At 41.8% G+C, this 12,659-nt stretch overlaps 1 protein-coding gene across 1 annotated transcript in view; it reads left to right on the top strand.

Annotated features, from left to right (window-relative positions):
• Nucleotides 1-12,659, top strand: part of LOC146783965 (clustered mitochondria protein homolog) — a 288,789-nt gene that overhangs the window by 241,316 nt on the left and 34,814 nt on the right. The window contains 3 exon segments of the mRNA XM_085634433.1: nt 6,189-6,314; nt 6,792-6,821; nt 6,824-6,933. Coding sequence (XP_085490559.1) covers nt 6,189-6,314; nt 6,792-6,821; nt 6,824-6,933 — 266 coding nt within the window.

Below are 12,659 nucleotides of genomic sequence, written 5' to 3'. Positions count from 1 at the left end.
AGGGGGTCAGGAACTGTCCACTCTGCCCCCTTTTCACGTTCTCCACCTTTTTTTTTCACCCCCTCAGACTGCGAGAGACAAAATGGCGGCCAACACTTCCTGGTTTCGACCGATTCGAATGTTTACCGACATCTAACAGCCAATCAGAATTGCGCTCGCGCACGGCAGGGTGCGCGCACTGTGCGCGCACGGTGCGCGCGTATAGATATTGATATGCTTTTAAATGCTATTTTCTCAGGAAATACTGAACAGATTTACACCAGACCTGCAAAAGGCACTTCCTCGACCTTATGGCTACCTCTCTGCCAAATTCCACGTAATTCTGTTCAGCCGTTCAGGCTGTAGCTACGACTAAAGGTCCTATGGAAAAATGCATGGGGAAAACGCGTTTTGAGACCCCCCCTTTTTCTCAGCCCCCGCTTGACGAATCACCCCGAGACTTTCAGGGTAGGAGCTGAGCGGAGCGCCCCATTAGTTTTGAAAATTTCGGGAGGATTCGTCAACCGGCGCCAAAGTTATTTTATTTTATTGAGATTTCCTATGGAAACTAGGTTGTAACTATAACTATCTACTGGCGAGGCGACCGCCAGTGATAATATATATATATATATATATATATATATATATATATATATATATATATATATATATATATATATATATATATATATATATATATATATATATATATATATATATATATATATATATATATATATATATATATATATATATATATATATATATATATATATATATATATATATATATATATATATATATATATATATATATATATATATATATATATATATATATATATATATATATATATATATATATATATATATATATATATATATATATATATATATATATATATATATATATATATATATATATATATATATATATATATATATATATATATATATATATATATATATAGCTCCACTCAGGGCCGGACTGGGAAACGAAACCGGCCCTGGCAAACTGTTTGGCCGGCCCCCCCTGGAGGGAGGGGGGTGCAGCCCAGCCATTTAGGAGGGCCGGTTTTGGCCGATTTTGTTACAGGAGGCCGATATTGCCGACCCCCGGTAACAAAAACGGCCCCCCAGGGGCCCAAACCCAGCCCCCACCCTAGCGGCCCAACTGGGAAACGCCCGGTGCCTTCAACGGCCAGTCCAGCCCTGGCTCCACTACAGTTCATTCACAGCTGGTCTGCTGGTTCCTCAGCTTGTCCTTTACATCCCTATGTGCTTTAGAAGACCAGCTGGATCACCATTTAGAATTAAGTCCAGACCTTGGAGTTAAGAGGAAGCAAAATTCAGGTCCACATTCATTCCTCAAGTGGACAGGGTTAATGTGACAGTAATGCTCTCTTATTTTCGTTTCTAAGACCAAGATTATTGGTGATTTCCAGTTGGTGGGATCCCCAGGTTATAGAAGTAACACAGCAGTGGTTGATGAAATTTCATAAACCTATCTTTGAAAATTGCACTTCTCCTCACTTATGACCAAAACTATCCCACAAGTCTGTTTTTTCCACTCTTGTGAACAACTAACTGAGCTGTCTGAACACCTAAAGCCTACTCATATACAATGTTACAATTGGTGCAAATCCTATTCAAGTTGATGCTCTACTTATAATATAATATCCCTTCTTTAGGAAGGCCAGCTTCAGAGGCAGTTGACACTGTATCTTTCCTTTAATACAGAAATGAATCTATTGGATGTTCTTGCTTGTCTTTGAATAGATAGCTTACATTTTTGTATCACAATCCTTTCGTGGATGCAGACTGTGTGTTGCAAGTGTGATATCCTTTAATTATCCTTCCCTTGTCTGGCTAGTCAAGGTTCCACAGCATAGCAGCTACACTCCATGGTCTCTAAGTTGTTGGGTAGATTGAGGACCTAACAATAGTCATTTGCACTTCTCCTGGGCATAGCCCTGGGCTGACAGATCTCTAATTATAGTTACTGTATGGGGTGAGACTGGGCAAAACTGGCTTAGAAGCAGCCAATGCTTATGCATAGGTAAACAACTTTTAAAACAAATTATATATGTGTCACTTGTAATAAAAACTAAGTTTGTCGATTACATGGATGTTTAATACAATACCACAGAGAACCCCTTTCAGACACATTTAGGATTTTTAATCATAAAGCGCGGTTTATCACTAGAAATTTGAATTTCCCTGTACAGCAAACAGCACTTTGGGATTTGGTTGATACAGAACCATGCATGTTAAAATACTGTCCATGTCTGACCTCTAATTATTATGCACTTATATCTTGTGGGATTCAAGTGGCTGTTTGCTGATCTTTTGTTGAAAATAGGCTTTAAAAATGTCACAGTCAATCTGACACGTGGAGAATGCATTTTGTTCTGCAGCCACTAATGGTAATCCCCAACTAATCTTAAAGCCACTCCGATGGGTGGTGCAAGGTCACAATGCGACAACATGGGATGTCTTGTGCATTGTTCTGCACCATCTTACCATTGACTTACCTAAAATACATGAAAGCCAGATATTCTAAGTGGGGTCAGCTAATTACTGGCTGTGTTTTAGGGTTAAAGCATATGCACTGGGAGGTGTTTAGCAGCCTCCCAGTTGCCACACTGCAAAATATACAAGCACATCAGTTACAAAAGGGACAGGCACACAGAAGGATTAGGTTTCTGATAGATGAAACATAAACTTCTAGCCTTATAGCAAGGTATGTGTCTTTCCATCATCTCTTGCCTCCTCTCACAATTTTAAAGTGCTATTCGACCTTTGTCCTCCACATGCCACAGACCTCACACCTTTTTTGCTTCTTCACAAATCTTACCATGACTTGTAAAAATGTATAAGGATAGCACGAGATCTCCTTAGAGAACCTCCATACCCAATTTTTGTTCAGTAGATTAGCAGCTCCTCTCTTACCTCCCGCCAAGCCAATCACAGCTGCCCAAATATTCTTTATATTTTCAGTGCATGCAGAGGGCATCATCTCAGCTTCCTTTGAGCCTCAGAGTGCTGCAGGTTCTTCTGCCTATCAGTATGATGATATAATTTTTAGTACTTGGCAGAGGTGGTCAACTTTCTAATTCTCAACCGAGCCCACTTGCCAGGCCTGGATTTGAGGCAGGAATGAGAAGATGGCTCTCCTTGTGCACTATTGGGACCCCCATTTACAGTGCCTTATGCTAAAGCTTTGTGGCTCCCCTTGGATGGGGAACTTTTCACCAATGGCCCGGCCCCCTTTTCAGAGAAGACATTTATTACATCAGTGCAAGACTGTGCTTCTATTCTTCCACTTCGATCCTCTTCCAAGGGAAAGGTCTCTGCAGTGCCAAATCACGCTAGTGCTTTTCTGATGCTGTTTTCGATGTCTTTGATTCTTGACAGCACATCCTCCATGTGTCTTTCCATTTCCTCCATTCATTTTACTCTTCTAAAGGTGCAGTGCAGTTCTCAACCTCCATCACTATGGAGCCCACAGCATCCACATCCTTGCAGGATCATCATTCTTAACACAGAGTGTTTTTTAAGTCTAAAGCACGCTGCTCAATGTCTTTGCCACAATCTTGTCATGAACTCTTTCCTAAGGGTCTGCAGAGTATTTTGGAGGTTGCTTTTTGTGATGGCCATTATACCTTGTGGCTATTCGTTGTGGTGTGCTAGTAGCAAAGCAATCCAACCTGCCCTTTTTGCACTGTTTACTTGTGGGGCGTCCAGCCAAAATTGAGGCTCAGCATGTTGTCTGTAATTTTGTGGGTAACTTGTACAGCTCAATGCTTTAACATTAAATATGCTTGCGGGGATTGTTCAGTGATGCCTGGTCTAACATTCATTCTGCTGCAGGGGCTATTTATACCATCCAGTTATGCATGGAGCACATCTTTCCTTGGGACTGTTAATTGCTCATATTACACCAAGATCCCAATATCCCCTGATGGAGTCCCAAATATCTTAGAAGGCCTACCCAGGTTCAGTTTCTCTGATGTCTGTGGTCCTATTTGATTGCCCCTTAGTGTGATAGGAAAGTAACAGTCATGCAGCAGTAGCAGTCTCTTTGCCTCTGTTGCCTGAGCACCATTTTCACCATCTCCTCAAAGTGATAATTGGGTGCCAGGACCATTTCTACCATACTCCACGCCAGACTGCTCCCCGCTTCCATGCGTACTTCCAGCTCAGGGCCAGGTTCCCCTGCTTTTCTGCGGTAAAGGTGATAGCGCCAAAACGTATTCATTTTACTCAGTTCAACCCATCACTTACAAAGGTGGACTCTGCTTCCGCTTTTCTTTTTCTCCAAGTCAATATATCTTTGCCACTGTTTTAGAATGGATTAAATCATCTCAATAGACATCATCAATTTCAGTAATTAGCTCAGTCAATAATGAGAGTATTAGGATCGGTTCAAAAACCTTTATTTATCATTTAGGAGTTTAGTAAGTTTGTTTTCGTCTTTTTATTCAATTAGTAAATCAGATAAACCTGTTTACAGAAATGTCACGAAGGCCGGGTTAGACTCAATAGATGCAAAACATGGCAAGCTTGTTCCATAAAGGAATCCATCCCTATTTTATGAGATAAAAATAGGGTTCAGAATGCTAAGTAGAACCCATAAAGAGTTCTTGAAAAGAGCGAGATCTGTGGAGTAATCAGGAATTCGAACTCCCCATTAAGCGCAATTCAGGAAAACTCAATCGAGTCTCCCTATTCGAGCAATGGGTGCTGCAGTATCTACATCCAAAAATTCATTAGGATTTAGGAAATAAATTGAAGGAGTCACTGCCCAAGCGGCAAATAACTAAAACTGTCAGCAGTAGCTCTCAGCTAAAGTCTGAAAAGGAGGGCAAGGAGAGAGTTAGGAGAGAGATCCTCAGGAAGATTAGTTTAGTGAGAATTTGCCTTACTTCCTAAGGAAAACACACATTAATATAAAAGCACGAAACATGTATCGATACGTTCCGGTATATGGTCATTTCGAACCAATGAAAGTGATTGTCTAATCATCTGCAGCTTCTTCCTTCGTTCCCACGGTAAACACTGGAAGTAGACAGAACACTATCCAAATGTATCATTCAGATGCTAAACATTCATACTTGTTGTGTCCAATACAGGTTTCTCATGGGAAATTCAGCAGCCTCTAACTATAAACTTGTTCAGGTTCCACTACGTAACAATGAACTATTCTAAAGACAGAAACATTTTAATTCAGCATCCTGGGTAAATCATGAGATTCACAGCTTATTGTAAACTCTATTTGTTCTCTATGTATTATTGTGTGAATACGTGGCAGCTAGAAACAATCTAAATGCAATGAGAACATGTAGCTTGAAAATGAAAAATACATTTTTATAAGTTCCTCACATTCTACAGTAACGACAGTCAAAGCAAGTCAAGAACAGGTCAGATATGCTATATCATTTCCTAAAATGTTAGTCGAAAAAGGCCTATTCAATGCGAAATAAATTATAGCTTTGTGCATTTTGCACCACTAGTTTTTGTGTCATTTCGAACACAAGTTTGACATTAATTCCACACTCAAGCATACATGAGTTTAATAAAGCACATTTTTGTTACATGTCATTTCTGCAAAGTGGCTAAGCATTAATGTCAAGTTAAGCATTTGGCTTTAGTAATAAATGTATTTAAGCTAAAATTGTCTGCTCTATCAAAGGCCACAGGAGTGTTGCCTGTAGCTCTGCCTCCGTCTCCCTATAGCTGCGGCTCACCATCATCGCAGTCATCCTGAAGGTCCCTAAGTTGCTCCCCTCTCATCCGAGTCTGAAATGTCCAAATCCCGCCAGTAAATGGGTGCATCACTATCTCCAGGATGAGAGGGACCAGGCGGTCACCACTCAAGGACACCACTAGGAGTGTATCATTATTATTTCCAATCGCGGGCAGTGAGGTTTTGTGTGTGCTTAGATCTGCTTACAAGTTCTAGGCCAGCTGCTGCTGTTGTTTTACTCCTACAGGGTGGCAAAGGGTCCATACACATTGTAATGAAAAAAAGAACAACTGGTTATGTTTGTGTCTCCATTAAAAATTCTAATCTATTAACCTTTTGATGATATTTTCAAATGCATATACATTGAAATAGCTGATCAATCCAAATATTGTTTCCTATATGATGCTATGTTGTGACTCGGATTTCGACACAAACTTTTTTTTTTCTCTCTATACATGTAGGTTTTCCTTGCATTATTCTGCTTTGCAAATGCTCAGCTTCCAATGGCTTTGAAACTACTTTACCGTGCACGCTACCTGATGCTTCTTGTGACTGGAGAGGATCATCCTACAATGGCTACTCTGGATGTACGTACATAGAAGGGCATTGTTTTAGTTCATTAAAGATGTTTTGAAGCAGCTCTTGTAAAACAGGTATTTTACTGGTCTAATATTTACTCTGCTTCCAACTATACGTTTTAAATAGTAGCTAAAAAATCTAAAAGAAATCTCTTTTTACGTGGAACTTTAACCAATTTACAAAACAGATTACTACAAGTGTATATGTGCACCTTAAGTGTTCGTGTTATGCTTCTCAGTACTGGAGATCTTGGTGCAGGGTAGATGATGTATGTACTGATCAAAGTATCTTGTTCCGTTTTGAATTTTTTATGAATAATCAACTACTAAATTGTATAATACTTACCAAATGATCATTAGCATAGAGAAAAGGGTGTGTTGTGGCATGCCAGTTATGCATGAACAATAAATCACTTGGCAGATCAAATAATGTCATCTTTTCAGGAACACTGTATTAACCTACTTTCCTCCCACCATTATTGACAGAGTAACATTGGTATAGTTCTACAAGCTGTTGTATAGTTCTACAAGCTGTTTTGGAATGTGATCTAGCTATGAGGTTCCTTGAGAAGGCTCTGGAGATAAATATCAAGTACCATGGAACAAAATCCCTGCAGACTGCACTCAGGTAATGATGTTATTTTAACATTAGCTCATAAAGGCTAAGTGGTGCTTAAAGTGTGGGTCCTTTTAAATTAAACCATTTCAGTGGGTCATGACTCGTGCTCACATCCTGCAGTTCATCTTCCTTGTTTGAGCTCATACAAGACCACAATAGTCTAATATGATGTTCCTGTGAGCCTCCAATGGGCCTTTTAAGAAGCAGAGGTTCATTAGACTTAGTTACAACTGTTTTGGAGTGTGATGTCAAACATGCTCTTTGTATTATCCTCTTCAATTCAGACAATATTATCTATGGTATGGTAATAAAAGTAAGACCTATTTGAAATCATATGATCCTGCTGCAAGTTACCTTCTCTGGCCCAGAACAGATTTTAATTTACAGTCTTTGTAACAATGTTAATTTAAAAAAAAAAAACGTTCTTAAAGCAAACTTCCCATGGTCTGACATTCAGGGGGAATATTTTACTTTTCATAATCTCCTACATTCAAGTGATTTGAGGATGTGTTATGTATATGCCAGTATTTGTTTTACAATTTGGAAACAATATGTCGGCCGCACCAACCTTGTACTGGATCCAATGGGACCAATACACTCTTCCGTTTTTCCTCGCCTCCACCACATTCCATACTATGAAAATATGGAGGCCTTTAGAAGAAACAGCAAAAGGAGAATGGAATAAGAGAGAGACCAGAAGCTCTGAATATCACTAATCTTACTGGCCCTAAGCAGGATGAGTATGCTCAGATGTGGGTCCCTTGCATGCTGTATCAGTGGAACCAAGCTATACTCTGCGTTTGCACCCATAAAAAGGCTAACCAGTCCTAGGTTGCTTGTGTTCCAGTCTGATTTGCATATAGCTGCGTCCAAACTGAGATGGCATGGTGTGCGAAATAACTATGGATTGCGATGTGGCCCGAGTAATTACCAGTGGCTGAGAATATTTCAAGCATTTCATTGATCACTTTTTGTATACATTAGTATTACAATTAGTCACATGGACATACTGTTTGAAATTATTGTTGTAATAGCCCAATATTCATAGTCACAAATCCCCTTTCACCACTGGCATTCTCGCAGCACGATTGAAAATCAAAGTACCGATTTTAGGATTTTCACCATTTCAGACAAATAGGAGAGGCATGTGGTCTGAGAAGTGTAGGAAGCTGGCTTTTTATGTAGTGTACCAAAATAAGGTACATTATGTAGAAAGTCAAGACGACACTTATTGGCTTACAGGACTTAAATTAATAATCACAAATGCTCTCTTTTGTGGTTGTGTGGGAGAACAGTTTAGGTTAATCAGAGGGTAGTGGTAAGCATTTGTTGAACACACAGGGTCAATAAATGGGACATACACTCAAGAAGAAACTCAAGACCAAGTAAAAAAATAGCATATCATTTTAGACACCAAGAACATTGGAATCTGATAAGTACTTTAGATGTTATCAAATTTTACAGCCTGAGCCTTCGCACACAGTAATGTTATCCTATGGGAGAAACTGCCTAGACACAATTACAGACGACTTACAGGATTGTTCTTCTGGACTTAAGGTAAGTAGGGGCCAAGGTCCAAGAAAGCACCAAGAGTTCAGGTTTACCTGCCCTGGGGTGTCCGAGTGCAGAGGTGCTGAATGCTACCAGTTAAAGTCCATTTGAAAAGTACCTGTCAGAAAGAGGTTGCAAGGGGGGCCTGGGGGACCAGTCCGGCAGAACCCAAGTGGGGCGGGGGTACTCAGCTATTGTGGGGTTCAGGACCACAGAGACACCATCAGTTTACGTAAGCCCGGGCTGGGAAGCTCAGGTCCAGAGGTGATTTGTCTGGCGGATCAGTGAGTTAGACGCTCTCTCGGTTCTTGGTGTTCGTGGAGAAGAGGGAAAAGAAACACAGCAGGGCCATTCTTTGTAAGGAGCTGGTCTCTCTTGGAGTACCTCAACATGCAGGTAAGTTTTGTTGGTGGTGGTGGTGTTCCGACTGAACACAAACAAGCCTTGGTGCTTGCAATTGGCTTCGGTGTTGGTGCAGGGTGGCTCCTGGGGGTCCTGGCGACTCCTAACATAGCAAGGGGATGGATCTGACCTGCTGGAGCACAAAGACCTCTTGCTGGGGTGCTACTCCTTTTGTGGGCCTGAGGGTCGACAAAACGGTGTACTGGGCAGCTGCAGTCAGTGTCTGCTTGTGCAGGGGAGTAGCTCCTCTACTCCAAGGGAGATGTAGCTTGGTTCGAAAAATTCATGGGCAGACTTCCAAGGATTTGGCTGAGGCTGTTTTACTTCTGGATGAGTTGGTGTTGGTGATTGCCAAGAGAGCAGCAGTCACGCAGGGTTTTGCGCCAAAGTTGATGCTGATCCACAATTCTCACATCTTCGGCCCTTCTTTGTTGTTCTTCTTCATTCATTCAGGCAGACAAATCTGAGTTGCTGGTGTCAGGGGGCCACCTAAATACTAAATTGACGGTGTTAAGGGGAGTGAAGGATAGTAGCCAACAGGTTACTTACTCTTGGGGTCACTACACCCATATATGACCACTTCCTGTGGGAAGTGGGCATAACCCTGTCCCAGAGGTCCAAATTCCATCATAAACAAGATTGAGAACATCAGGTAGCCCACCTCAGGGGTGTGACTAGCCTTGTGGTGCAACAAGCCTATATTCTAAGCTAATTTCCCGCCTGTCCTGGTGCCAAATGGGCCTCAGGGCAGGGGGGGCATCCCCAGGTCAGGGAAAGCCGGTGCTGCATATTAAAGGCAGCATGGGCTTTGAAGCCCTTGGCCTTAATATGCTAAATCACTAGCAATCCTGCTGCAGGAAGTGTGGACACCTTCTTCTGGAGCAGGCATTGTTTCTGGCCTCAGAGAGTGCAGGTTCTCACCTGCAGGCAGGGGGTCAGAAACTCATCAGTGGTAGCAGGCTGGTTGATACCAGTCAGCCAGCACAATAGCTAGTGGTAGGTTTTTCAGGGGGCACCTCTAGGTGCCCTCTGGGTGCATGCCAAATTTAATCTTGTGCTGGCAACAGTGCAGGTTTATTAAGACAAGGTGTTTGAATCCTCGTGTAAAGCGCTTGGATACCTACGGGTCTAGCCAGCGCTATATAAAACTCAAATAAATGAATACCAAACACCACAGGTTTCTGTAAAGCCATCATGTAGCTAGGGAACTCGTGATGACAAATGCCCAGTGCATATACTTAAGATGGCTTTTCTGATCCTTGTACCTTCTAGTAATTGAACTAGACAGCACTGGGGCATATCTGCTCGTGAAAATATTCCCTCAAGTGTAATATAAAGCACCATGCCTTAGGCCTACAAGGAGTGCTGTAGGGGAACTTACATATATGACATGCAGTGACTTTGGCAAGGCATTCAGTGAGTGTGCCATGTTGTGTTTTCACTCATGGTTTGCACCATGTCACGCAGTCTGCATTGGTAGGATGCATGCAATTTGTATCGGGATCCCTTATGGTGGTATAATACATGCTGCAGCCCTTTGGGACCCTCTTTAGTACCCATGCCAGTTACTAGGGACTTTCAGGGGTGGTAAAGTGTATGCGAATTGTGTTATAATTGGACCATTTACCTTGTTTTTAGGTAAAGAGCACTGGCACTGGGGCCTGGCTAGCAGGGACCCAGTGCACATCAGTCAAAAAACATCAGCCCCAGTGGCAAAAAGTGGGTCACCATTACAAAAAGGGGCACTTTCATATAGTGAGAGTGTGAGGTAGAGAGGGTGGTGGGGTAGAGATAGAGAGGTGAGATAGGGAGGACTATAAAGAGAGAGAGAGAGGTAAGGTAGAGAGGTTGAGTTGAAATAAATAGAGGAAGTAAAGGTGATAGATAAAAAAGCGGATAGTAAAAAAGGTAAAGATATAGAGTTGTGAGAAAGGAGTAAGCTAAAGAGAGGTGAGGAAGAGGGAGCAGACATAGAAAGAGAGAGTAGGTAGAGAGGTGAGGTAGCGAACAAATGATGGGGTAAATTCAAAATGCAGTTAGGAACAGAGAGAGAGAGGGGGATAGGTGAGATACAGAGAGATGTAGTAATGAGTGAGTTGTGAGGTACAGATAGGCTTGAGGTAGCAAGAGGAGAGAAGTAGGGAAGTAGAACTAGTAAAGAGAGAATAATAGGAAGAGAAGTGAGGTCATAAGACAGGTGAGAGGTGGGGTAGGGAGGTATATTTGAGAGAGAGGTGAGAAAGACAGAAGTGAAACAGAGAGGCTTATTTACAAACCCCTTGCGCCGCCGGTATTTCACTTCTTAGATGGGAAAACGTGACGTACCGGTGGTGCAAGGGGCTGGTAAATAAGCCCCAGAGTATGTTAAAAAAGGTGGAGTAGATACATAAAGGTGTAATATAGGTAGAGAGGGGGAAAGAAAGGGTCTAAGGCAGAAGAGGTGAGGTGAAGTAAAAGTAAAGACATAAGATATATAGTTGTCGATGACAAAGGGAGGTAGAGGATGGTAGACACCGACAGGGAAATCAAGATTTAGTTGTAGTGATTTAGCATTAGTCAGCTAGAGGGATAGATAGAGAACTGAGGTAGGAATAACAGAATGAATTTAGTGATTGATGAGGCAAAGAAAGATGGAAGTATAACATGATAGGGAGGTAGATAGTGTTAAAGTAGAGAAATGTGAGGTATAAAGAGAGATGAGAGGGTGGGCAAGTTAAACAGGGGTGATGCTGTTAAGAGTACGTAAGAGGCAGGTGGATGATGCTGTGAAGAGTACATAAGAGGCAGGTAGACAGATATGTAGAGAGAGAGGTAAAATGAGGTCAGGAAGGGAGAGTGATTACAGAGATATGTTATTAGAAAAAGAGAAAGTAGATATAGAGTGGGATAGCAGTTATGGGCCCCAGTCAATTGTCTACTTTCACCATAATTCAAAACAGCCCTGTGAAAAGTGCCAACCAAAACACCAAGTGTTTTTTAATCCATCTCCCTATCCCCATCTATTGTATGCTTTAACAGGACATTGGATAATATATATATCTGCCTTTACATGTCTAACTACATAGCCTTCAGACAGCTGCTATTTTCAGAAGCACTAAGTGGCAAATATAAAAGCTTGATCCCGCCTCTCAGATGACACGGTGGACATCACATCGAAAAGCCCAGTGGCCAAATTGAAACATATATTGTTAGGTGTGGTTGAATCCTCTACTGCAGATCATGAAAGAAGTTAAGATGCTACGAACAGACCTCCACTCTCACTTCCTGACTAGATGTCACTAATAAAATTGTGGCAGGCCACACTGTGCATGGACTTTTTGAAAGTGTATTTTTTCTATTGCAGCTTGTGCTGCAGCCCGCAGCACAAGCCGCAATACAAAAAATAAACTTTCCAACCACCATGAAGGCGACCACGTTGTATTATGGATGCGGGACCGCTGTCTCCTTGACGGGCGGTCTCGTTTCCACTAACTTGTCAGTCGGACGCTCTTCCGACCGACATCGTAATGGGCCCCTTTGTCCTCAAGTTAAATCCTTTGGGTAGTAGGAGGTAATCCGAAGAGAGATTCCGAAGTAGAGAAAAAGCGGGCACCTGAAAAGCAAACAACTTGAGAGGCATCTTTTGAGTCCCTAACTTCACAATATAATGCGGACACTCTTCCTTGACAGCGTGAAAAAGGAAAATTCAAAATGGAGGTCGCTATTCGTATCAATGGTTGAATGAGTTTCATCCAGGGTGAGTTGGTGGGCCTATCAACATGGGGAAAAGGCTAGCAACCTGT

The sequence above is a fragment of the Triturus cristatus genome, chromosome 11, assembly GCF_964204655.1.
Source record: "Triturus cristatus chromosome 11, aTriCri1.1, whole genome shotgun sequence".
Classification (NCBI taxonomy): Eukaryota; Metazoa; Chordata; class Amphibia; order Caudata; family Salamandridae; genus Triturus; species Triturus cristatus.
Note: the sequence above shows the minus strand (reverse complement) of the source record. Positions and strands in the feature narration are given on the sequence as shown.